At 39.6% G+C, this 24,234-nt stretch overlaps 1 protein-coding gene across 2 annotated transcripts; it reads left to right on the plus strand.

Annotated features, from left to right (window-relative positions):
- Nucleotides 1–3,000: 3,000 nt before the first annotated feature.
- Nucleotides 3,001–24,234, plus strand: IGF2 (insulin like growth factor 2). 2 transcript variants are annotated; one of them, XM_070764916.1, is made up of 4 exons: nucleotides 3,001–3,341; nucleotides 12,229–12,385; nucleotides 17,931–18,094; nucleotides 20,253–24,234. In XM_070764916.1, exons 1-4 carry the CDS (start codon nucleotides 3,252–3,254, stop codon nucleotides 20,490–20,492), a joined length of 651 nt encoding a protein of 216 aa, XP_070621017.1. In that variant the 5' UTR covers nucleotides 3,001–3,251; the 3' UTR covers nucleotides 20,493–24,234. The 2 variants fall into 2 exon arrangements, with proteins under 2 accessions (XP_070621017.1, XP_070621025.1); XM_070764924.1 differs by having other exon boundaries at nucleotides 20,256–24,234.

Here is a 24,234-nt window from a genome sequence, read left to right on the forward strand (position 1 = left end):
GCTTTAGTTTAGGTAAAATTCCCCTTTAAAATAGAATTTATCTGTAAATGTCAGTAAAACAATAAAAGTGTAGGATTGTTTAAAAAAAACCACAAGAATAAACTTTTTAAAAAGTTGGACTTTCTTCCCCGCTCCAGATATTAGGTTTTATGCCCGATTATATTTACATCTTTTGAATCTTGCAAACATTTGATCACAGAGGAATAAGCAAGGAGAAAACCAAAGTTTTGATGCAGATACTGGAGATGCTACGTCAAGCAGTGTCCCCTCTCACCTACTTCTTGATTATTTGGTCTCTCAGATACAGATTCCAAAGACAATGAAAATGCCTAACAGGTAAGTGTTTGTACTACAAAACAGATGCCCCCTCCCTGATTTTTGCCTCGCTGGGCATTCATGTCCTCTGACCAGCAGCAACAGCCTTACGATGACCAACTACTACCACGAATCCAGATTCCCATTAAGGCTGAAAATAACTTTAAATAGGTGAAAGAGCGCCACTGCCTGATAAAAATATTTCATCAGTCCCAGATCAGAATCAAGAACTTCTCGTAAGGAAAAACTTGTTTACCAAGGAATGTAACATGGAAGAGCGAGCCTTGGGGATCAATGGCACCTCTCAAGTTTAATAATACCCACAAGACCCTCTTTGTTATTCACTCTCTCTACATTAGAAAGTCATGTTGTATGGTTTTTTAAATGATGGTTTTTTAGATGCTTTTTAAATATTAGATTCATTACATTGTCACATTGTTATTATTGTTGTTGTGAGCTGCCCCGAGTCTCTGGAGAGGGGCAGCATACAAATCTAATAAATAATAATGTTAATAATAGTAATAATAATAATAATAATAATAATAATAATAATAATTATTATTATTATTATTATTATTTGGTATTGCAACATCAATGGAATTATAAAGGTCCATATGGATAGCCAGTCACAACAGTTAATTTAGATCAGATTTCCCTCCCAAACCTGGAGCTCTATCAGTGTATAGAAGAGGTCTCCAACCTTAGCAACTTTAAGACTTGTGGACTTGAACTCCCAGAATTCCTCAGTCAGCTTTGCTGGCTGAGGAATTCTGGGAGTTAAAGTCCACATGTCATAAAGTTGCCAAGGTTGGAGAGCCCTGGTGTATAGGTTATACATGAATGGTGGGTTACTCAGCATAGTCTAAATGTTTGGTTAAGATCCACAAGTCTTAAAGTTGCCAAGATTGGAGACCCGTGGTATATAGGCTATACATGAACGGTGGTTACTCAGCATAGTATAAATTTTTGCAGACGCTAAAGATTTAACCATATCACAAATGTGGTTAATAATTCCAGCTTTTCTACTCGCAAATAGCTGCAAATCTAAGAAGCTATTGCTGTACTTTTAAATGGTAGGGGCAAAAAAAAAATATTGGGCTCCCAAAATTAGGTGCATGAGTTCTTATTTATTTCTGTTAAATCTTGCCTCAAAGAGAGGGAGACAGACAGACTCCCACAGGTAGGTAGACAGGCAACCCTTAGCCTATTTTGAAAAAGCCAAAGAGCTTCCTACAATCCTAAGGATAAGACTTTATCTCTTTAATATTATCATTGTTCAGACAGGTATGGAAAAAACAGGATAGCTAATAAATGGACACCTTTTGGTTAAGAACCCGATGCATTGAACTACAACATCCATCATCCTTGGCCAACATATTTTTGGGAAATTGTAACTGAATACATCTAAAAAAGCATCCATTTGGAAACGATTGTTTTCAAGGAGAAAATCCACTTAATGTTGGGGCTATTAGAGATAGCATAACATTACTGATCCCTGGATCAGTCTTACAGAGCGCCAGGATATTATTTTGGCTGTCGACAACAAGTTTACCTTCTTTTCTCTAAATAATCTGGCTTTAAACAAGTATTTATTCGGGTCACTTCTTTTAATCTGGGAGTGGAAAATTTGTGACTTCCCACATCCTTCACTGTTGGTCATATAGGATGGGCTGTTGAGAGCTGGTAATTCAGTCGCATCTGGAGATTCCCAGATTCTCCATCTCTATAAATGATGCCTTGTTAAAGACTTGTCACAGTTTGGTGAACTGTAGCCACCCAGTAACTTGTTGTTGTTGTTGTTAACTGTGTATGTTGAATACTGTAGATTTGGAAAGCAGAGATTTGTCTCTTATGAGCTGCTTCTCAATTAGCAATTCAGAGGTGCTTTATAGCCCCCCCCCCCACCAGCACTGCATTTGTGGAACAGTAGATTTCCAAAGGTATTTACCCCCATCAGCCTGTTCCAGAGTAGAATGATGGTGCAGCTTTCTTCTAGCGCCAACTAGTTGAGATAACCCACTTTGCAAGCATTCTGTGAAATTGCAGCCTAGTTAAATTCCCTTTCTATCTACCTCGAAGATAGATTGAAGTTAGTAAACCGAGTTAACTTCCCTATCTTGTCTTCATTGATAGGGAGGTTAAAAACAGGAGTGGAAAAACCACCACATCTCTTCAGGTCTCCTTGACCTGAGCTTTGATGACATTAAACTCAGGATTAATCCAATCACTGAGATGAAAGGCAAGTATTCACTAAACATTTGGTTGTCTGAAGGTTGTGGCATTTTTTTTAACCCAATAGATAAAGTGGTGGGATTTATTTCTTTATTTTATTTATTTATTGAAAAAATGTATATCATATATCTATGTATACTTATACTTAAAAAGCAATATTAATGGGGGGGGGGTATTTCCATCTTTCTTATTCCCCCCTCATTTCTTTATTGCAAATGGGGGGGGGAGGCAATTTTGAGATGAGGCAATAGCCCAAAAGCATGCTATTGATTTTTTTCGTTTTTGCTCCAAATGGGAGAGGGTAAAATGGGAGGAGGTTAAGAGTGGGGGGGAGAGACAGAGAGGGTTAGATAACCTCTGCAATTTTATTGGCTGACTTACCTTGAAGCCTGTAAGTTTGAGCATGCCCATTGGATGGGCGTATAAAAGAAGGGGCAGTGAACGCATCGGTCTGTCTTCTCAGTGGAGCAGTTCATTAAAAGTATAGCTGCTACTACCAGCGGAGCTGAGCCCTAACCACCACCAGCCCTGCCTCTGGAAAGCGAGACCCAAGCAAAGAAGACAGCAAAGCAAACTAAGCTTAGCTATCGACGCTCGCTCGCTCGCACGCACAGAGATTCAAAAAAGGGGACTCGCTAAACACCAAATAGAACCAGAAAGAAAAATTAAAATAAATTAAAACAACCAGCCAAGCCAGAGTCACCATGTCAAGAACTGAGGATGAAACCTGGAGCAAACCAGCCTTGCTCCAAATCTCAACGCCAGAAGTTGAAAACAGCTTTGGCAGTTCAAAGGTAAGGAAGAAAAACAAACGCGCTTGGAGATCTCTCTTTCATTCTCTCTCTCTCTTTCATTCTCTCTCTCTCTCTCCTTCTCTCCTTCTCTCTGACTCTTTCTTTCTTTCTCTCTCTCCCGGTCTGAAGCTTTCGGAGAGGAGGCGAAGGGAGGGAGCCGGGGTGGTGCTTTCAAGCGGCGTTTGGCGGCGGCGCTGGCCGGCAGCGGCAGCATCGGAACGGGTCTCTCCCAAGAGTCCGGGGCGCTTAGGTCGCGCTGCGGGACCGGCTCCCCTCTCGGCTTTGCGTGCGTGAGTTCAAGGAAGGACGCCGCCTCGTTAAACAAAAAACAAAAAAACGCAACAAAGCGGTTTTTTTAACTCCGTTCGGGCCGGAGGGAGCGAAAGAGCGAAGAGAGAGAGAAAAAGTCTTGGTTCTCCTGTTCGGGAATGTGAGCTCTGCTTAAAGAAAAAAACAAACAAACAACACAACCCCAACGATTTTAAGATCCTCCACTTGTCTCTCTTCCCTTCTCCTTTCTTTGCTCTCCTTCTATTTATTTATTTTTTAGGGGGTGAAAGGAGGCCCCTACCTTTCAAACCTTCTCCCCCCGAAAAATAAAAGCGGGCTTGCGTGTTTTGTTTTTAAGGTGTTTTTTTCTCCTTTTGCACACCTTTGCACAAGTCTTCTTGCCCCCCGCCCCGGTAAAGTCTTGTGCAAAATTATTTTGCCGAACCGGGATCGCCGCAGAAGCGATCCCGGTTCTTCAACTCGCTCCTTCCTTTGCTTTTTTAAAAATAATTAAACGATGCTTATTTTATTTTATTTTATTGTTTCTTTGAGGGACAGAGCTGGCGAGGAAAGAAGGGGAGGAGAGAAAACTTTTTCCTTTTTTTTGAGTACTTCGTTCCGCGATGCGGACAAGTGGACGCTAGAGGGACCCCGAGGGTTTGGTCAGAATAAGCTGGGTTTTTTGAGTTTTGCTGTGGCACTTTCCTGGTTTTTTTTTTAAAAAAATTTTTTTTACAGTAGGAGAGCAAGGCGGGGGGAGATGGGCGCGCTCCCGGCTTGTGTAGCCAACCCCCCCCTCCATTGTAGCAGAGTGGTTTTGTGAAAGTTTCTTTACCCAGAAAGAGGAGAAGTGTGATGGTTAAGGGAAAACAACCGGGGTTTAAAAAGACCCGGTGAATGAATGAGATGCGTTTGTAGACGGTCCGATCCTTAAAAGGGGCTATTGGCGACAGGTTTCAGTCCGGGAACTTTTAGAAGAGGAGGAAGCGGTGAGCAGAAGTATTAGTAGACCACTTCTCCATGCCTTGAGATGCCTTTAAAGCAAAGCTAATAATAATAATAATACTATTTTTTAAAAAAAAAATAATACGAGATTCTAGGATTCCAGAAAGACTTCCGACTGCCGAAAAGTCTACCCTAAATACCCGGTAAATCTTTGTGACATGTGCCGCGGTGGGAAGGCTGGAGTAGGAACTCCAAAGGTGTTGCTTTGTTCTTTGCCGCTAGGGGTGTGAATTGCGAAAAAAATATATCTGTAGGTGAAGTCAGTAAATTGTCCGGTGCGCGATTTGGATTACCTTGCTTGGTTTATAAGGACACCAGCAAGGTCGTGGTTCTTTTGGATAGAACGTTATGGTTTTGTTTGGTTTTTAAAAAAAACCATATTTTGTATTGCTTTTCTCTGCTTTCCTTAAGTTGCTCGGAGGAAAAAGCTTCCGAAGATTTCTGCGTTTGTTGCAAAAAAGGGACGCGGAGTTCTTGAGCTCCGCTTGCTAGCTAGCTATTAAGCGCCCTTTACAACGCTGTATCGCATGTTAGATCAATGAGGAGTGAAAACGGATCGAAACGGAACTGTGAGCCAAGAACTGAGTGAGAAGAGAGGTCTGGCAGAGGGTCTCCTACTTTAGGTGGCCTTATTTGGAGAACTCTTTATTATGAGTATTGTCCTTTCTGTTTTCTCTTCCCGTTGCTTTTCCTTAGAGGAGTTTGTTTGGAGAAGTTTTATTTTTTAAAGTTTGGTAGAGCCATAGGGATCTGGAATGCAGAAGGCAGCTGGAGTTTTCTGCAGCTTTTATTCAGTGTGTCTGAACCATCAACAGACTTTCTAAGGCTCGATTTAAAAAAAAAATAACTAAAAGGAAGAGACATCTAAGCACTAGAGGTTTATTACCTGGGTAGTAGCATGAAAAGATGCCCAAGAAGGATGCTTTAAGCCTCCCAGCTGACACTTTGGAGCTATGTAAGCATGTTACTGTTTAGAAAGCAGAGGCTGCTTCGCAAACTGGCTGCTTTCTGTGGAAAAACAGGGAAAGTTGCTTGGTTGAGGATGTGTTAACCCGGTTCCTCCCCCTTCCCCCTCCCCACAACCTGGCACAAAAAGTTGTAATGCAGAAAGAGCCTGAGAGGGTTGCCATGCGAAAGGGGGGAGAGCGGTGAAAAGGGACTCCCCTCGCTGTGGGTTGGAGCCTTTATGGAAAAAGCTGTGCAGCTAAAGCCTTTTACTTCTGGCAACCCCAGTGTGGCGCTTTCCCGCTAATTTGCCTTTCAAGTGGGAAACTTGTTTACCTGAGCAGTCTGTAGACAAGGTCGTTTCAAATACAAGAGTTGTCTTTCTCTCCTGGAGCAATCTTGATCTGCAAGCAAACCCAGGGATATCAGCGAAACCTTTGGTATTGTTGTGTTATGCAGCTAAATGCACACGGGTCCTGGGTGGTTTAAAAGGGCTTTCTCTCTCCCCCTCTTTTCCTTTTTGAGCCCATTGGGGAGGGGGGGTTCATTGCAGCGAGGGCATTGCCCGCTGCACGCTAGTCTCCTGTTAAAATTCATAATGGCAGCTTAGACTAGCTCATTTATCCCAGCAAAGTCATTTCAAAGCAAGTGCCTACTTCATTAGCTGTATACAGAGAAGGAGGAGGCCCTGAAATAAGATGCTTTTAAACAAGCGGAGATAGCCAAGGGACTGTTTTGTTAAATGGAGCTGGAAGAATATGCTCCATATTAGCAGGAACCAACACAAATGTGGTTTTGGATGAAGTCTGTGTCCATTTCAGTCACCTTAATTTCTCCCTGTAACTGAGTGATGTAATATTGTTGTCCCGTAGCTTTTGAGTTACTTCAGGGCTTGGAAACAAATCCAGAAGACAGTAAGAGAACAAGCTGTGAATTGGGGAGATTAAAACGGATCCGTTCAGCTGGCTGAAGACATTTAGATTTCCTTTTTTTTTGTGCCAGATGTTTTTCAAAAGTGAAGCAAGTTTGTTTTATTATTTATTTTTATTTTTTTAAAAAAAACCTGTGAATATAGTCCCACTTCTTTCTTTAAAAGACCTCCTGGAGTGGCTCACCAAAGTTCAAGCAGTTTCTCCTACTCTGATGGAATGAGTAAACAGGACCAACTCTCCCTTCTGCCCTTCCTTCTATCTTTTCTTTTCCCCACTCCAAAGGCTTAACTGATACCAACATCCCTTTGGAGTGGTTAAGGGACTGGAGTGAACGCAGACTGTATTTGTTACTAGGACAAAGGGCAAGAGGAAGAATGTCCTTTCATTTAAGTTTCTTGGCTGTCTGGAAAACCTAGAAAATGAATGTGAAAGCAAAGCAATGGCATTTAAGAGCAAAGTGGGGTCTTTTGGCAGCCCTTCTACAGGGTGGGCTGGCTTGCTTCTGTGTGGGCAAGGTAAGAGAGCTAGGCAAAACCTTTTACTGTCACAAAGCCTTTTCAACCATGCATTCCAATTAGGAATACATTTATTTATAGCTGGGATCTTGAATTAGTCTTGAAGAACTCACCTAAATTCATGGTTGCAACACACCCTACCTGAAAGATAAACCAGATAGATCAGCTTCTGCATCAGATTTCTTCAACCTGGAGTCAGTCCCCTGAGGTGTCCAGTAGCACTCACCCAAAGTTGTTGCTAGCATGGCACCTGCTAGGTGAACACCATCTTAACAATTTTGGGGCAAGACTTACTTTCATCTCTTCTTTGTAGTAGGTTTTCGAGAGCCCTTCAAAAATAAATCCACCAAGCACTTAGCAGAGCTGCTCCTTAATTGAAGAAATGTGAGCTCATTCGTAGATGAGTTAGAAATAGCTGTGTTTGATTGGTTTATGGCTACATATATTTGCATGAGGAAAAAAAGTTCCCCCCCCCTTTTTTTTTTAGGAGATTCAGGCCTGTTTCACAATAGAGCAATACAGCAGCAATCATAAATCAGCCTTCTCCTGATTGGTCTTCTCCTTTTGAGAGCTTGCTTATGCCGCGAATTTTAATCTCGTAAAGTTTCAACATGCTGGAAAGACTGCCTGGATGAGTCCCTGTAATATTTTGGGGGGCAATATTTTCAGAAGTGGCTGATCACTGCCTCCTTCCTAAGGCTGAGAAAGGCATGAGCCCAAAATCACTCGGTTGGCTTTGTGCCTAAAGTGGGACTAGAACCCATAGTCTTCTGGTTTTTAAATTGATATCTTAACCACTACACCAAAATGGCTCTCGGAACACAGTGGACCGAATACGGGCTGATGGTTGAATTTCAGGGCTTCTGGGGAGGTGAGGAGAGAAAAATGAGAGGGAAGGGAATGAAACAATTCAACTTGAAAGTTGGAACACTAAAACATGTTGCTACCTATTCCATGTATATATGTCCATGTGAGATAGCAGAAGATAATATGCTGTGACTTAAAAAGCTGAGTAGAAGGATATACAACCTTCAGGGTAGAAGTGGTAAACAGTGATTCGGAATACTTCATCCACCCTTTGCCCCATAAAACTCATTCTTCCCTTCAATTTTTTTCCCTCCCAGTAGGGTTGGGAAATTCTCTTGAGGAGATTACCTTCCAAAATTAGCTGGACAAACACCCATGGAGAAAGCCTCTATCTGCTGATTCAACCCCTATTTTTAATTTTTTACATTTATGGGAATTGTCCCAATTTGCACTTTTTATCAGCCATGACCTAGAACAACATCTTTTTGTGCTTGCTTTTCAAATGTGCAAGAATTTGATACTCACTGGGGAGATTGTCAATTCTGGTTCTTCTAGAGGTGCCTGAAAATGTCTACTAAGTATATCAACCTTTGGTGGTATTAAAATGTAACTGACTAAATCCCAACAATTTAAAATGCATGTTACGCATCTACCCTCTCATGGGACAAATAGATCATCCCCCATACTCCTTTTCTATTAATTGAATGGCTTAATGACATTAATATGAAGAGATCATGTATAGACCAAGTATAGATCACTTGATATTCCAACCCAGTCATTTGCTTAGAGTGAAAGAAATTCCTAAAGATTGTGCATTTGTTTTCTGAAGCACTGAGGTTCAGGCTTCTGTTCAATTTCTTAAAAAGCCCTATCTGCCACGCTGATCTTGGATAAACCTGGAAAATAACCTCTCTAGGTTTTAGTTCCATCTTACAATAACTGTTTAGTTTTCCAAAGTGCCAGAAGAAAATACCTTGGAAGTAAAATACAGACTTGGAATTGATTTCCTAAATCAATATCCTGATGAGACCATGTAACAACTTCCTCAACGGAATATTTGAAGCATATCACATTAAGAAAACCATCTTTCACTTCTGTGAGCTGACTACAAATAGGCCCCATAGCAGCATCGACTGCTAAACCTCCTACTAAAGCTCTCTTATCTCTACTACTGCATTGTCTTAACTTCTGTGGAGTAAAGATGCCAGATTGGTTGTTTGTTTGCAGAAGATTCATCTGGGAGAGAGAAAAAAGGGAATTCAGCACTAAGCAATTAAAAAGCTCTCCTGTTTTGGCCTTGTTTCCTATTACATTGACCTCTGATGATAATTGGGAGGGGGTAGACCGAAGGTAAGGAGTAGCATTTTTAAGTGGGAAGAAAGCTCACAGAATAAAAAGTAGTGTGTGGATTCCAGAGGCATCCATTGGAGGATAGATATCCACTATGCTTCAATATGGTTATATTATTTTACTAGCAGATGTAAATTGAAATAGATTTTGCCTTATTATTTCATTTAAGGGGAGGCAGTTTTGTATTATACAGTGTTTGTAAAGGGGAGCATATATCAAAACTCAGATAAATGAGTAAAGAAACACTTTATTTAATCAAATAGCAGGGGGGAAAGATTTATGTGTGCTAACTATGGGTCAACTTTTTAAAAAGAAAAAAAATGAGAGTAGATTTTTTAACATAGAACTGGAAGAATATCTGATATTCATTGTTGAGAATAGTGTTGTAAACTATCTAACTTTTGATCCAAAGCTTTAATTTGGAGTCACCTCTTTCTTCACTGATGCACTTTCATTTTACAAGTCAGAAGAAGGTCCATGTATGATTTTTTTTCTCCAGAGCAGTGCCAACATTCTTCTATAATGGGGTATCTATCTGTACATTGTTTGTAGAGGAACATGTGCCACATCACCTCTTGTTTGATTAACCCTTATAGCCAGGCGAGAAGAGTGCTATTTTGGGAGAGATGGAGTAATAGATCTCACAAGGGGAGGTGACTAGTCACTATCAACTTTGGACACAAGAGATAGATTTCCCAGATTTGAGTCCTCCAGGAAAAATGAAGTGTGTGTGTATACATAGACACACATAGATTTTGCCAAATATCAAAATTAAGCAATCTTTTATGAGAAATAGACAGGGACAGGGTCAATGACAAAGTGGTTAAACTAACTTTTGAGTCTTGCCCAGGAGGCAAAAGTTAATAAGGGCTGGGCTTCCTGGTTGACCACAAACTTTACCCAGCACATGTTGCATATTTAACAGTCTAAATATTTATATGCCTATGTGATGTGCATAGGCAGCTGAGCAGTCATGTTTGTGATGTTTTCACAGCATTTGATAACCTGGCATTTGATGCCAAGGAGCATCACTGATTACTACTAGCTTACTGGATTCTTTGGACATACCTGGTAGACTTGGAGCTTAATTGCTGCATGAATCACAAAACACGAGACAATCCTTGGAAGCTATATATCCAATTAGCATTTCCTCTAATAGCAGCAGCCTTTACCTGCACATACATACTTAATTCTTGAAAAGGAGGTGAAGGTGGATGCATTTATGGTACCGCTTAATTTTGCTCTATGGGGCAAATTTGGAAGAGGAGGATTAATCAGAGAAAGGTTGCAAAGGGAGAGAAAGAAATCTGCCCCTCTTTCTTCTTTTTTTCTTTCACTTGGTGTATAGTTCAAACATCCTCCATAAGCTTAGAAAAACAACACATGTAGACTGTGACTTTTCTGTCATATATTTGGTTCTAAGCCAATGGAAGAAAATAAATTGAATCTATACTAATCAACATTCTCATTCTGTCTCTGTCTCTCCCTCTCTGTCTGTCTGTCTCTCTCATCATGCTTGCTGGGGAATTCTGGGAGTTGAAGTTCACACATCTTACAGTTGTCAAGGCTGAGGAACATTTCACTAGAGATTTAGCATACCATAAATTACTGGAAAGCTAGAAATCCAGGATTGGTAGAATGGATTAACGGATAGAAAGCTGGCCTTACACTCTGCCGAGGGTCACATTAGAAAACTTGAGACTAAGCCAGGAATACATTGGACTAGATCACTGTGGGACTTCGTCCAACTCAACGAAAGGTCACCCCATCTGCTTGATGTGGTTCTGATGTAGTAGTCAGAGTGCTGGTATGTTTTCTTTTAAAACAATAATGCTGGTCTGATTTAAAAGTTGTCAAGATGCAGGGCCACAGCACTTCAGCAATTAGTAGATTCTCATTTCGTATAGTGACACAACATTCTTGTAAAAAGCAGAGGAAATCTTCTTTATTCTTTCATATGTGGCCGGTCTTTTATAAAATTATATTTGCCATCTTAATGTATAAGTTTCAACAAAATATGGTGCTTTGAATGACTGTAGTTAGATTTTGAAACTAAAAATTAATCACGACATAATTGCTGATAACTTTTCATCAGGAACAACTCAGCAGAGAAACTTCTTTTCACACAGACTCCAACTCATGACTTTACCTGGAAGGAATCAGAAGCCTATCATTTTTTCTTTCTTCATCATCTCATCTTCCATATAAATACAGGCAGCTGTTTCCATCTTTGCTGGTCTAAATCTGGATTTGGACCTCTAAAACAGAAAAGTAATCGTAGTTTGATTTCTTAGCTTAGTAGTTTGATTTCTATTAATTGAAGCAGCTGCAGGGAGATGCTGTGTTTTGCTTGCTTTTTTTTTAGGGTGTGTATGTATTCAGAACATTTATTTATTTATTTTATTTATTTATTTATTCATGTTTTATTTTTTTTTATGCTGCCCTTCTCCTTAGAATCAGGGCGGCTTACAACATGTTAGCAATAGCACTTTTTTAAACAGAGCTAGGCTATTGCCCCCACAATCCGGGTCCTCATTTTACCCACCTCGGAAGGATGGAAGGCTGATAACATTGCAAATAAAATGTTTCTTTATGCTTATAGATTTCTATAAAGATTGATTTTTACACCAATTGTCCAAGCACTCTGTATTCTTGATCTTTGTCTGTCTTGCTATGACACATCTGATTTTTTGTTTTTCATTAGGACCATACACAATGACTGTGGAGGTTCTGTAAACCAGGGGTCTCTAACTTTAAGACTTATGGACTTCAGCGAAGCTGGCTGAGGAACTCTGGGAGTTGAAGTCTACAAGTTTTAAAGTTGCCAAGGTTGGAGACCCCTGCTGTAAACTCTGGTAATTTAGAGCAGTGTTTCCTAACCTTGGCAACTTGAAGATATTTGGACTTCAACTCCCAGAATTCCCCAGCCAGCGAATGCTGGCTGGGGAATTCTGGGAGCTGAAGTCCAGATATTTTCAAGTTGCCAAGATTGGGAAACACTGGTTTAGAGGTCACTTATAGGAACAGTTTTTAACATGATGGAATTTTCTCTTTCACGTACAGAAGATGTGCCTCTCTCGGCGGATATTGCTGCTCATGCTCACCTTCCTGGCATATACGATTGATTCCGTCTCTGCATACAGTCCTGCAGAAACTCTTTGTGGTGGAGAGCTGGTGGACACACTACAGTTTGTCTGTGGGGAGAGAGGCTTTTATTTCAGTAAGTATGGGTATGTGTGTGAAACGAGCTCAGTATATTCATCTATAACAATACACTGTGTTTTGGAAAGTTATACAGTGGAACCCCGACATAAGAGCTGCTCTACTTAAGAGCAACTCGAGATAAGAGCTGGGAGGGGAGAGATATTTTTGTTCTACTTACAAGCCCAAATTCGAGATACAAGCGCCAAGGAGCTGTCTCCTGAAGCCAAACGCTAACTTCCGCGTTCGGCTTCAGGAGACAGCTGCGAAGCGGCGCGCGTGTTTTAAAAGGTTGCAGCCGGCCTGGGGGGCTCGGGGGGGTGATTGCAGCTTTCTTTCTTGCTCTTTTTCTTTCTCTCTTTTACCTTCCCTTCCTCTATTTCTTCTTTTCTTTCTCCTTCCCACCTTCTTCCCTCCCTCCCTCCCTTCACTCATTCCTCTCTTACTCTCCCCTTTCATAAGTTTCCTTGCTTCCTTCCTCTGTTCCTGTCCCTTCCCCCTTTCTTTCTTTCTTTCTTTCTTTCTTTCTTTCTTTCTTTCTTTCTTTCTTTCTTTCTTGCTCTTTTTCTTTCTCTCTTTTACCTTCCCTTCCTCTATTTCTTCTTTTCTTTCTCCTTCCCACCTTCTTCCCTCCCTCCCTCCCTTCACTCATTCCTCTCTTACTCTCCCCTTTCATAAGTTTCCTTGCTTCCTTCCTCTGTTCCTGTCCCTTCCCTCTTTCCTTCCTTCCTTCCCACCCTCCGTCCATTCATTCACCCATTCCTCTCTTGATCGCTTAAAGCCGGTCCCTGGTGCAAAAAGGGTTGGGGACCTCTGTCCTACAGGATTGGGTGGCAGAGAAGTTGAACATATGTAAATTTAAAAGTTTAAGAAAGTTTACAAGTTAAGTGAAAGAAACTTCATTATTCATTTATATGTACATGTACATTTCTTCATTAAAAACATGTCTTTCTGCATAATTTAGACTAACTTTGTGAGTTTTTTGAGGGCTGGAACCAATTAAAATTATTTACATTAATTCCTATGGGGAAAAGTCGTTCGAGATAAGAGCTGCTCGACTTAAGAGCCCAGGTCCGGAACGAATTAAACTCGTATCTCGAGGTACCACTGTATATGAAGCATTATCTTAAGAGGCCTCACTTTAACTGTATATGCTATGCTAGCTTTTGTGTATTGCCGGTGGGTGGCTGAGGCTGAGCTAAAAGTCCGTATGATCTGGCAGATGTGATAAAACTCCAGTTCCTATGAATCTCAGCCAGAATGTCAAGTGATAAAATAAGTGAAATGTTGGATGTACCACTGTGGTCTAAAACTTCTTCTGTATTTGAATAACATCAGATTACTTGAAAATCTTGTATTCTATATCTGTGTGATCGTACAATCACAAAATGCAAATAGTTCTTTATTCCTCTTATAGAATTTGAATTTCTTGTGGTCAGAATTAATTAAGCATACTTTAGGATTGCAATCCTTTATCTACTTTAACTTCATTCAGACATGCTCTAAGGTAGTCATGAATAAGATTGCACTGAAAGTTTATCTCAGACTTTCCCAATATTGACAATATTATAACTAAATAATAACCATTAATAAGTAAGAAACCATCCATAGTGGTATTATCAGGAGAAGTAATACTATGAAACATGTATTATTAGGCCTAATCTAATTTCATTTGTATCTAGAATAATGCTTTGAGGAATAGGAACTAACCAGGATTTGGCAGTTTTGCTTTCAGTAGATCTAGAAGCTCACATAAGTAAAATTCTTCCCACTGTGTGCCAAAGGCGTCAGCGTAGAGTAAAAATAATACAACTATTAAATCTTCTTTGTTATGAAAGAAAAATTCTTGCAAAGAATTAAATCTTTAAGAGAGAATTCATTACTTGGAGTGTAAATCCCTAAAAAATATTTTAAATTTGATCTATATTACTACTGCAGTATCCTGGTGGATTGTTGTATGAGTTCAATCCATAGACAATGGCTACAGTATATGGGGACATTGGAATTTAATTGTTAGCGTAAATTGCTGAAATAATTGCTTTTCACTCATTAATTAATTAATTAATTAATCAATTAATTAATTAATTAATTCATTCATTTTACATGACCACTGATCTCACAAAATGTCCCTGATATACTTTAAAATATGCCCGTGTTTTAATTTTTCATCAAGGAAATACAGGCTTATTTGATCGGCAAGGCAGAATTCTAAACTTTTTGCAAAGAATTTAGTTATGCCTGTATTATGTCACCCTTCTGCAACCAGATATTCCTTCCAGGCATGCTGGGATTACATCACCCAGAATTCTCAGCCAGTGTGAACATGGCTCACATAGGCTGGCAGTCCTGGGAAATATAATCTCCAAAATCTGGACAGAATCAAATTGGGGACGATTACACTGCAAATCGTCTGTCACGTTGTGTCTGGCAACTGGAGATGTCCTGCTTCCCATATTGTAGGTGGTCTGAATCCTCTTCTGAAAACACTTTTAAAGGGAAGTTGCTTCTTAGTCTCTTTAATCTACAGCTCTGTCCAAAACCACCAAAGGTCAAGACCCCAGCTGGGGCAATTCATCATCACCCTATTGAAGTCAGCCCCGTAAGCTTTAGTTCTCCTTTTTAGATTCTCAGATGGGGGCGGGGGGAAGGCTGGCAGTAGTTCTGAAGAAGGGATGTCGAGCTAAAAATACTCCCGCTTAGGAAGTAGTTAATCAGCAACATGCCCAATAAATGTGTTTTCTAAGCATTCCTGGCAGAAGAGGAAGAAGAAGAAGAGGAAGGTGGCATTTAAGGGGGATCTAACAATAGTCATTGGTGTTCTTAAAGTAGTATCAGCGAAGGACACAAGATGGGGGAGATTAAAGGTAGGCAAGTGACCTAGCGGCCAATATTTGGGAGGTCCGATTCCAGTTCTTGGGGGATTTTTGAATCGGAGCAAAAAACCCCAACAGTCTGATATAGGTAAACGAAGCTTGAATCTCTGTGTGAATCAGGAAGAGGTTGGGGGGGGGGGAGAGCTGAGCGAGAGTCCAGGCATCTGACTTCTGTAAACAAGGGCTCCTGTTTCTTCCTTTCTAACAGCTGATAAGAACTTAGCTCTTTCCAGCCACTTACGCTGACAAAGCACATTCTCTCCTTTCTCTCTCTCTTCTCTGCATCCCTCAGAATAATACTAGGAAAAATAAAAGGGTGGGTGGTGGTGGAAGGGAAGCTATTTGGGGGGAGGGATTTGGAACAATGGATGCTGCTGCCCAGCCACTCGACAAAGGCCCTCTTGTTGGTGCCCACATTCCTTTGTCAGGAGAAGAGAGGATTGTTTACACCCAAAGTGTTCTTACGCTTGATTTGGTGCTTGATTGATCCGATGGAAGGGGTACTCAGGAGAGTGTGTACGAAAGGAGGCACAAGCGGTGGAATATTTTTTGTGTGTGATTCAGGAGAATGGCACACACGAGGCCCTGAGCTCAGCACATGAATATTCCCTCTTAATCCCTCATGCATATTCTCTGGGATGCACAAGTGCGCCTGAACTTTGACCCCAGCCCCCAATATTTGAGCCTCTTTGAGATTTCTGCTTAGGAAAAAAAGAGAGAAAGAACGAAAAGCTAAATCAGGAAGGGGAACTTAAGACAGAGAAAGGAAGGACTTAAATTGAGGAGAGGAACTCTTTATCAGTGTCAACTCACAGAAGCCACGTGTCTTGTGTCTTTTTTGCTGGAGCTGTCTCTATTGATGAACATGATCCTTGGCCCTTCACCTGAAATGATGTTCAGAGGATAACAGAGCATCGAGGTGTTTATTTATTAGACACTGATGCATAAACATGAATCTTATTCTCAGCTCTGATTCTCAGCAGTATCTAGTTAGAGGACTACTTGTGAGGAGATCCATGACGTCTCTTTAAAAGGGAGAAAAAGTCATTGTACAACAGGAACTAGAAAAAAGCAATGCTTGTGCAAATCCCAAAGGCAGCAATGTATTTAATCAGTAGTCTAGTGCATATCAGGAGAGAACCAGAAGATCCTGGTTAAGATGTTATGATGATCACTCTCCTTGTTTCAGTTACTATCTCCAATATAGTGATGTCATTAATGGGCTAATGTAACAGTTGCGCTTAGCATCTCTCAGCATTCTGGAACAAACACAGCTCTCAGCTGAGTATTTGTTGCTGTTTTTAAATAGAATTGTATTTTCTTTCAAGGGGAGTAGCATATAATTTAGAGCACAGGTTTTTCTTTTTAAAAAAGAAACTTTTTAGAAAAAGGTCACACATCAGATTGCCAGCTGTATTGAAGTGGATAGTGAAAGCTGTCCAGTTGCTAACAAAATAGTGTATACTTGAGAAGTAATTTGGCAAGAGAAAATCACAGATGAGTAAAGGAGTTTATTTTCGTCATAAAAAAGGTAGAGCTCTCACTAACAGAAAGCAGATTGGCATTTCATACATTTTTCTCCTGGATTGTGTATCCCAAGCCTTGTTTCGATTATTCCCATTTAAATAAACCTGCTTTTAAATTACTGAGGTCAGTTTAAATTTATTAAAATGCTCAAACTACAGTTCTCTGGACTGTCATATTTAAAGTAGTTTCCATTAAACATTTTTGATCTGCCCTTGTAACGCTTATAGCAGTGGCTTGAAAATTGACCAGACCAAAACAATGGGGTCAAAGAACAAAAATTGAGATAATAAATGACAGTAACTTGCCTCTTCATAGATGGAGGGGCTATGTTGTATCTGTTTGAAGGAACAATTTAGAATACAATCTCTCCAGCAGCTATCACCCAGATTAACAGGAAGCCACATCAGATAAACAATCAAGGAAGAAACAACACCCTAATCTAGAACAATCAAGAAGTGTGTGTGTGTGTGTGTGTGTGTGGCATTATATATACAGTCAGCAATCCCACTTTCTTTTGTACTGATCATCTTACTTAGTATGGTAATGAAATGTCTGTAAGAAAACAACTAAATTCAACCTGAACTATGCATATTATCATATATAAAATATTTAAGGTGTAGAACTGTAAGTATTTCCTTTCAAATAAATTGATGAGAGAGACACTAGCATGAAACAAATGGAATTGCTGTTAGCATGGAATTATTTGGATTTTTTTTAAAAAAAAAACCTAAACTAGGATTGCACTAAACAAGTGAAATATAATTTATTTTATACCAGCTCCAAATGAGTTTGTTCTATTCGTCCCCAATCTGATATCTTAATTTATGGGTTGGAAATAATTTACATCATTAGATGACTAGGGTAAATGAAAATAATAGCGCAATGTGCACTGGTTGTAATTGAAGAATTGCAAATGACCTTAAATTTAAAGACATTTGGACCACTTGGTTTGCTAAGTTGCAAATTGTGTAAACCAACAGCAGTTTACTTCATTTCTTCTCTCTTGCTACCTTGTCATCAAATGTGGAATTTGCAAAGCTCTCAATGGACATTGTGGGTGCTGCTGATTTTAAAAGAAAGAGACAAAACATATTGATCCATGGTCTATCTTAAATACTTAAGTATGTAGCATCACTCATTTTTAATTGACCCTTGTATCAACAGGCAGGCCTGTGGGTAGAAACCGAGGAAGACTCAATCGTGGCATTGTGGAGGAGTGTTGCTTCCGGAGTTGTGACCTGAATCTTTTGGAAACTTACTGCGCAAAATCTGTCAAATCGGAGCGGGACCTCTCTTCATCTCTTGTGGTTTTACCAGGAATAAACAAGGTTGGTGAAGATCCTATCTGAGTAATCAGATACATTTTTGAAAGGGGGAAAAAAATCCCATGGGACCACAGAACCCTTATATCTTCAGTATTTGCTGCTTTTGCAGGTACAGCAGAATGATATTATCTGTATACAGATAACATCTTCTCTCTAAGCAACTATTTCATAAAAGAGAGTCCAGAGATGGGGGTGGCTAGGGAGGAATGACAATGTACGGCAAAGTACAATATGTTCACTGCTTGTCCAAAAAAAAAAAAAGGAAGTTGTTGTGAAGTCCGTTCAAGTACCTATTTGCTTGGCAGAATATTGCAGGATATTGAGTACCACACTCAAAGTAAATTGGGCATGTGATTAATAGAAACCTATGCATATTTATTTAAAAGGGAACTTCATGCAACGAGGTGTGAATAAGTATACCAGCAGAGTTGCATTGCCAGGATAATGTCAGACAGTTATGGGAGACTTTGTTAAGCAACCTTGTAAAATGTGACTTACAACAACAATTTCTTAGCATGAAGTGCCAGCTAATCAGCCATACTGTCTTCCAAAGACGCTTGGTTCCATCACTCTTCTGCACTTGATTGACTTTATTTATCTCTCACAATAGTGTTCCATGGGTACTGAGCATGCTCAGTTCTCAGTAGGCAGTTCTGATGAAGCTGTTACCTTTCAGGGATGTCTTTAGTGGGTAATCCAAAAAGTCAAGTTGGAGACCATAAGGCAAACCTTTTGCTGACATGATCTCCAACATGTTGGACATCTGGTAAATATATGTGGCCTTTGATAAACACAATCACAGCTACCATCTTGACCTTTTGACTTCCTTCTGGAGATGCTCCTTTTACTTTTAGCTGTTTCCCTGCTAACTTCTGTTTTTATGAGAAAATGTAGAGTTCTTCCTGTTTTGACAAGGTAGCTCCTATTTGCAGTCTCCATTCTCCTATGACTGATCAAAACTCCCTACATGGAGAATGAGTATTTACACACACACATACACACAGGCACACACACCAGTCTGCTTCAGGCTGGTGTTCTTCAGATAGTCTGAATATGCCTGATAAGTATGAGACTGAAGAAAACTAATGAATGAGATTTTCAATATAGCTAATCCTCACTTACTTAATGTCCCGTTTAATAATAATAATAGTAATAGTAATAATAATAGTAATAATAATAATAATAATAATAATAATAATAATTTATTAGATTTATATGCCGCCCCTCTCCGAAGACTCAAATGTGCAAAGGTATGACAGTGTAAAAAAAAAGATTTATGATCAATCTTTATATTTATGATCATTGTAAAGTCCCATAGTCACATGATCACTATTCAGGGGCGCTGACAACCAGTAGACATGCATGACTGCCGTAACATCCTGCAGTCACATGATCACCATTTGTGTGCTTTGCAACTGACTTGTGACAAGCAGAAGTAACTGAGAATGCAGAATAACAATAGCACTTAGATTTATATACTGCTTCACAGTGCTTTACAGCCCTCTCCAAGCAGTTTACAGAATCAGCTGTATTGTTCCCAACAATCTGGGTCTTCATTTTACCTACCTCAAAAGTATGGAAGCCTAAGTCAACTTTCAGCCTGATTAGATTCGATCTGCAAAATTGCTGACAGCCAGTGATCAGCAGAGGTAGCTTGCAGTATTGCACTCTAACCACCCTGGCTCTTTTAGGAGTCAAACCACAAGTCACAACCAAAGGGGGAGTAAATAAAATCAGTCTGTTTTCCATTTAGCAGCTGCATCGCTTAACCACAGAATTGCCCATTTCCAATTGTGGTCACTAAGCGAAAACTATAATCAACGCTGCCTGACGTTTAGCCACTAGCGTATGCAATTAATTTGACTCAAAGATGTGATACGATGAACGTGAATAAAATCTCCAATTTTATTGGGTGCTCTTGCATGTCTGTAGCATACAACTTTCCCAGTGTTTCCAAGAGACAAAGGCACAAAGGAAGTGAGATCTGGAGTAAAGAAATTCCAAGGATCAATTTTACCCCAAATGAAACGCATTCACTCTGCTGTTTGAGTTCTGTCTGCTGAACCATATGACATCACAGCCCAGTAACGGTATCTTTTAAGTCCCTCATGGTAAGCAATAAATTGATCTTCCTTTGCTCTCCTCTCCCCATTTCTCTAAGGAGATCTTACAAAAGCCTCCCCATGACAAGTATTCAAAATACGACGTTTGGCAGAAGAAGAGCTCGCAGCGCCTTCAGCGTGGGGTTCCCAACATCGTCCGTGCCCGCAGGTATCGATGGCAGACTGAAGGGCTACAAGAGTCTGAAGAATCCAAGAACCATCGCCCGTTGGTCGTCCTGCCGACACAGGCGCCTCTGCCTGTGCACACCACCTCAGAAACGACAGGCGGCCCGAAGTGAACTGTGCTGAACTGTTTGCAAAAGTGACTATTATTTTTTTTCCCAGTCTCATGGGAGGTGTTTTCAAGGTCTGGCCCCAGCCTTTTCTCTCTTGCAGACCAAGGTGGAGGGGAGAGAACCAATGTCCTTTCGCACCAAGGAACAACAGAACAAAAAGGGGCATGGGAACACCAAAAGAATGGGATTATGACATCAGTGGTGGCAGCAACATTTTTGTGGCATTGTCTTTATATTTTTTTTCTTTTTAATCTATTGGTTGGCTTTGTACTTCCCTACCCAGTATTTTCAGCTTGAACGTAACAGGGACAGCTAAGGCACTTGAACTATATAATAACAGACTTGCCTTTCAGTCCATATACTAACCAATGATGACAGAGCAAGAGGAGATCATGGTATTAAAAGAAGGCCAAATTCTATATTTCAACTGACAGTAAAAGAAGGGAAACAAAATCTGAGGTTTTAAAGGCTGGCCTAGCCTTTGCCCCATTTTATGGTTTTATAAGTCACAATTGATATATTTGAGGGGGGATTTTTTTTTTTTGCACATTTTAAAAGCTAGAAAAGAAATGATGAGGCCCACTACCTTTTTTTTTTAATTTACACAGTTCAAAATGTACTTGCACCTTTTTAAAAGAAAAATCACAGATGAAGTGAAAGAGTTTGGGTGAACGTAAGTTCACTTTAATGGCGGAGGCGTCAGCATTGCACATTTGCCACAGATTTAGTTGAATTATATGAAATATATATTATATATAACTTTTTGTTTTGGCAGAAAAGCACTATTTTTAATGGGACCATTTTGTGTGTGTCTAGTAACTGAAGAGGGATTGTAATGTTTAAATGTTGTTAATGGTGCTATTGTTAGTTGGAAGGGGAAAAAACAAACCCAGAAATTACATGAGGGCAGGGTGGGAAGGACAAGATCTCGAAAAAAAAAATACTGAACTTGAAATTTTTTTAGCTTTTCGTTTTAGGAAAGTGTGATAAGTGTGTTCTTTTTTTTTTCTCTTCTGAACTATAGCTTGGTCATGACCATAAGAGCTAATTGCCACTCACATGTATCCATACAATAGCACATACAGGCAGAGTCACAGATACATCTATAATCATTTTTTAAAGGTGAAAATATATATATTTAAAAATACTTTATTCAGTCTCTAATATCCAAATCCTCTTACAGCATGCCTTCTGCAAAAGGCCTTTGCATGTACTGGAGAAGTAATCCATCATGGACCTACTCACTGTATTAATGCAGAACAAGAGTTACTTTCCTCTTGGGCAGTTTGATCATTTTTCTGTTCTGTCTCCCTCAGCGACCATCACATCTAGTCAACCCGTATCTATTCATACCTTTCAGGGTTTCCAAGAAGATAACATCTGGCCCAGATTTGCCTTCTTGGGATAACCAGCTTGGCTGCTTTTTCTCCTTTTCCAAAGAGTTAAGTTCTTAGCGAGATCCATTGTGCATTTATTTTGGGTTAAACAGAATCACTTAGAACCACACTATGTTCTTCCAATCATAGGGATGGAAAGAGAGAACACAAAGGTCCTGCAAGGAAGAGGAAAGATGAGGTACATAGCTGCATTTGTAGAAACAGTGGCCTTTTTGGCTCTAAGATGCAAGGGAGGCATAACCATTCTGTCTCCTCATTCTTGAATAACCTCGGAGTTTAATGCATTAGAGAAAATTAACAGTGCAGTTGCTTGAAGCTCATTCCTTCTTTTGAGCAATATGCAACTGGTGGTTTTATAAAAATATCAGAACTAACTATTTTAATCTTAGATTAATGAAGGGAGAGCCCATAATCCTATGGTGTACACACAGTTGCTTAAAGAAAAAGGGACATCTAACTCATTCTGTACTGGCTTTGCTTTATATATATTTATATATATATATACACATATACACACACATATGCGCATTTAAAGAACCTAAAGATTATACTTGAAATGTATTCTTTTCTTTTTTATACATAGGGTTTGTGGGCTTTTTTTACATGTTATCAGTTTTGGAATTTTTTTATCTTGCAATCTTGAGCCAAGAGGCCTTTGGGATATTAATTTGGCGTGGCCCTGTAAAAAAAAAATTCAACAGTAGCTCCATTAAATACGGAACAGAAAATAATTATTTTAATTCAAAAATAAGTAGAATGAGGGAGCAAAATAATTTAAACTCTTTAAAAAAATCATTTGCAAATGAGGTTGGGTTTTTTTAAAAAAAAACTAGCCCTCTTTTATGTGCAAAATGTTCACACAACTGTATAAATGGTTTTTTTTTAATTGTATTCTCCCACCTCTATATTTAATATTTCAGAAGAATGGAACTGGGAGAATTGCTTTCATTTCAAGGGGTAATAGTGATGAAAGAGAAAAGGGAACTTCTGTATAATCTGGGCTCTGTTTTTTGATAACTCTTAAAGAGAGTTATCCTTATTACAAAGCAGTGGCATGCTGGCTTTGAGTTTATAGTATATTAGGGAATAGAGTGCTCCTAAAAACCAAACATACCACTGAGAGCTTGTCGATTGGGGAAAATCTTCAAAGTTAGCAGGAGAACTCTATGCATATAATTTTTGCACTTCCACATCTTGGAAGCTAGTTCAGTGCCCCTTTAGCAGTTCTAGAAGCCTGTTCAAGATAAGTTTCTTTCCATCACTTTGTATACTTAGGAACCTTAGTGTTGGATGCAGAGCTTTTAATTGCCAATATCTCCCATCCCAAAGGCATGTCAGATTTATTCCTAGTGACCTAAATCTGATCAAGGAGACTTGAACAGAAGAAAAAGCTGAGTGTTGGACAGCATCTCACTTGCTTGCTGAACTTCCAGGTACAGGCCCTCTTGAAGACTTTGTTCCTATGCTTTTGCCCTGTTAAACAGACTAACTGTACAAACTGCCTGTTTTTAAGCAAAAAAAAAAAATGCTATCAGAGAAAAATGTGTTCTCTCCACAAGATATGCAACTACACCAAAGGGAACATTCAGATCACCTATGTGCCTTGGAAATACTGAGTTGAAAGTTGTTCAAGCTGGCTGAAGAGATTGTAAAATCCATACTAGGGAATGCAATGTTTGAATGGTAGGATGAGGGTGTTTTCTAGCTTTCGGCTGTAGGGATCAAAAATACGATGAGGTTGGAGTTGTAATTGATATATTTACATGGATATTCTAGAGAAAAGAAACCACAGCTCAAGTCTGTTAGGAGTTACCGGTAAGAACATCTTTATCATAACAACATAACTGATTCTAGGGGCAATAATAGTTTACATTTAAAAAAAATAAATGTTGGTTGGTTATTTTCTTCTTGCATGATGGGGAAAATCCACTTAAAAAAATGAACCATTACTGGAACACATAACTGGCCTGTTTTCTTCAACCCCCTGGTGCATGGCCAGTGCACTTGGGGGAAAGACCACAGTTCCACAAACTGGTCCCACTGTTCTACTTCATCCATTTCATTTGCAAAGGCTCAGTCTTTTGGTGATGGACCTTGCTGCCTCTGCACTAAATGAAGGGAAGAATTATACTTGTTTTTGTTTTTTTAGGGTTTTATTTGTCTCATTGTATGTATTATTGTCTGCTTAAGTTTTTATATTGTGGGGAGGGTATGGGGAAGGGTGTGGGGGAGATGGGGATTGATGTATCTTGAAATACTTCACTTGTTGTGCACTCAATTTGCCCGGATTCTGCACCTATTGTACTTTTCATTCATACAGTATCAATAAAGCAATCAGTTATAATGTC

The sequence above is a fragment of the Erythrolamprus reginae genome, chromosome 1 (assembly GCF_031021105.1).
Source record: "Erythrolamprus reginae isolate rEryReg1 chromosome 1, rEryReg1.hap1, whole genome shotgun sequence".
Classification (NCBI taxonomy): domain Eukaryota; kingdom Metazoa; phylum Chordata; class Lepidosauria; order Squamata; family Dipsadidae; genus Erythrolamprus; species Erythrolamprus reginae.

Bases quoted from the DNA above. Each gene is read 5' to 3' on its own strand.
- IGF2 (XM_070764916.1), top strand. From the start codon at position 3,252: ATGTCAAGAACTGAGGATGAAACCTGGAGCAAACCAGCCTTGCTCCAA. The intron at 3,342-12,228 runs GTAAGGAAGAAA...TTTCACGTACAG, and splicing joins ACAGCTTTGGCAGTTCAAAG to AAGATGTGCCTCTCTCGGCG. The intron at 18,095-20,252 runs GTTGGTGAAGAT...CATTTCTCTAAG, and splicing joins TTTTACCAGGAATAAACAAG to GAGATCTTACAAAAGCCTCC.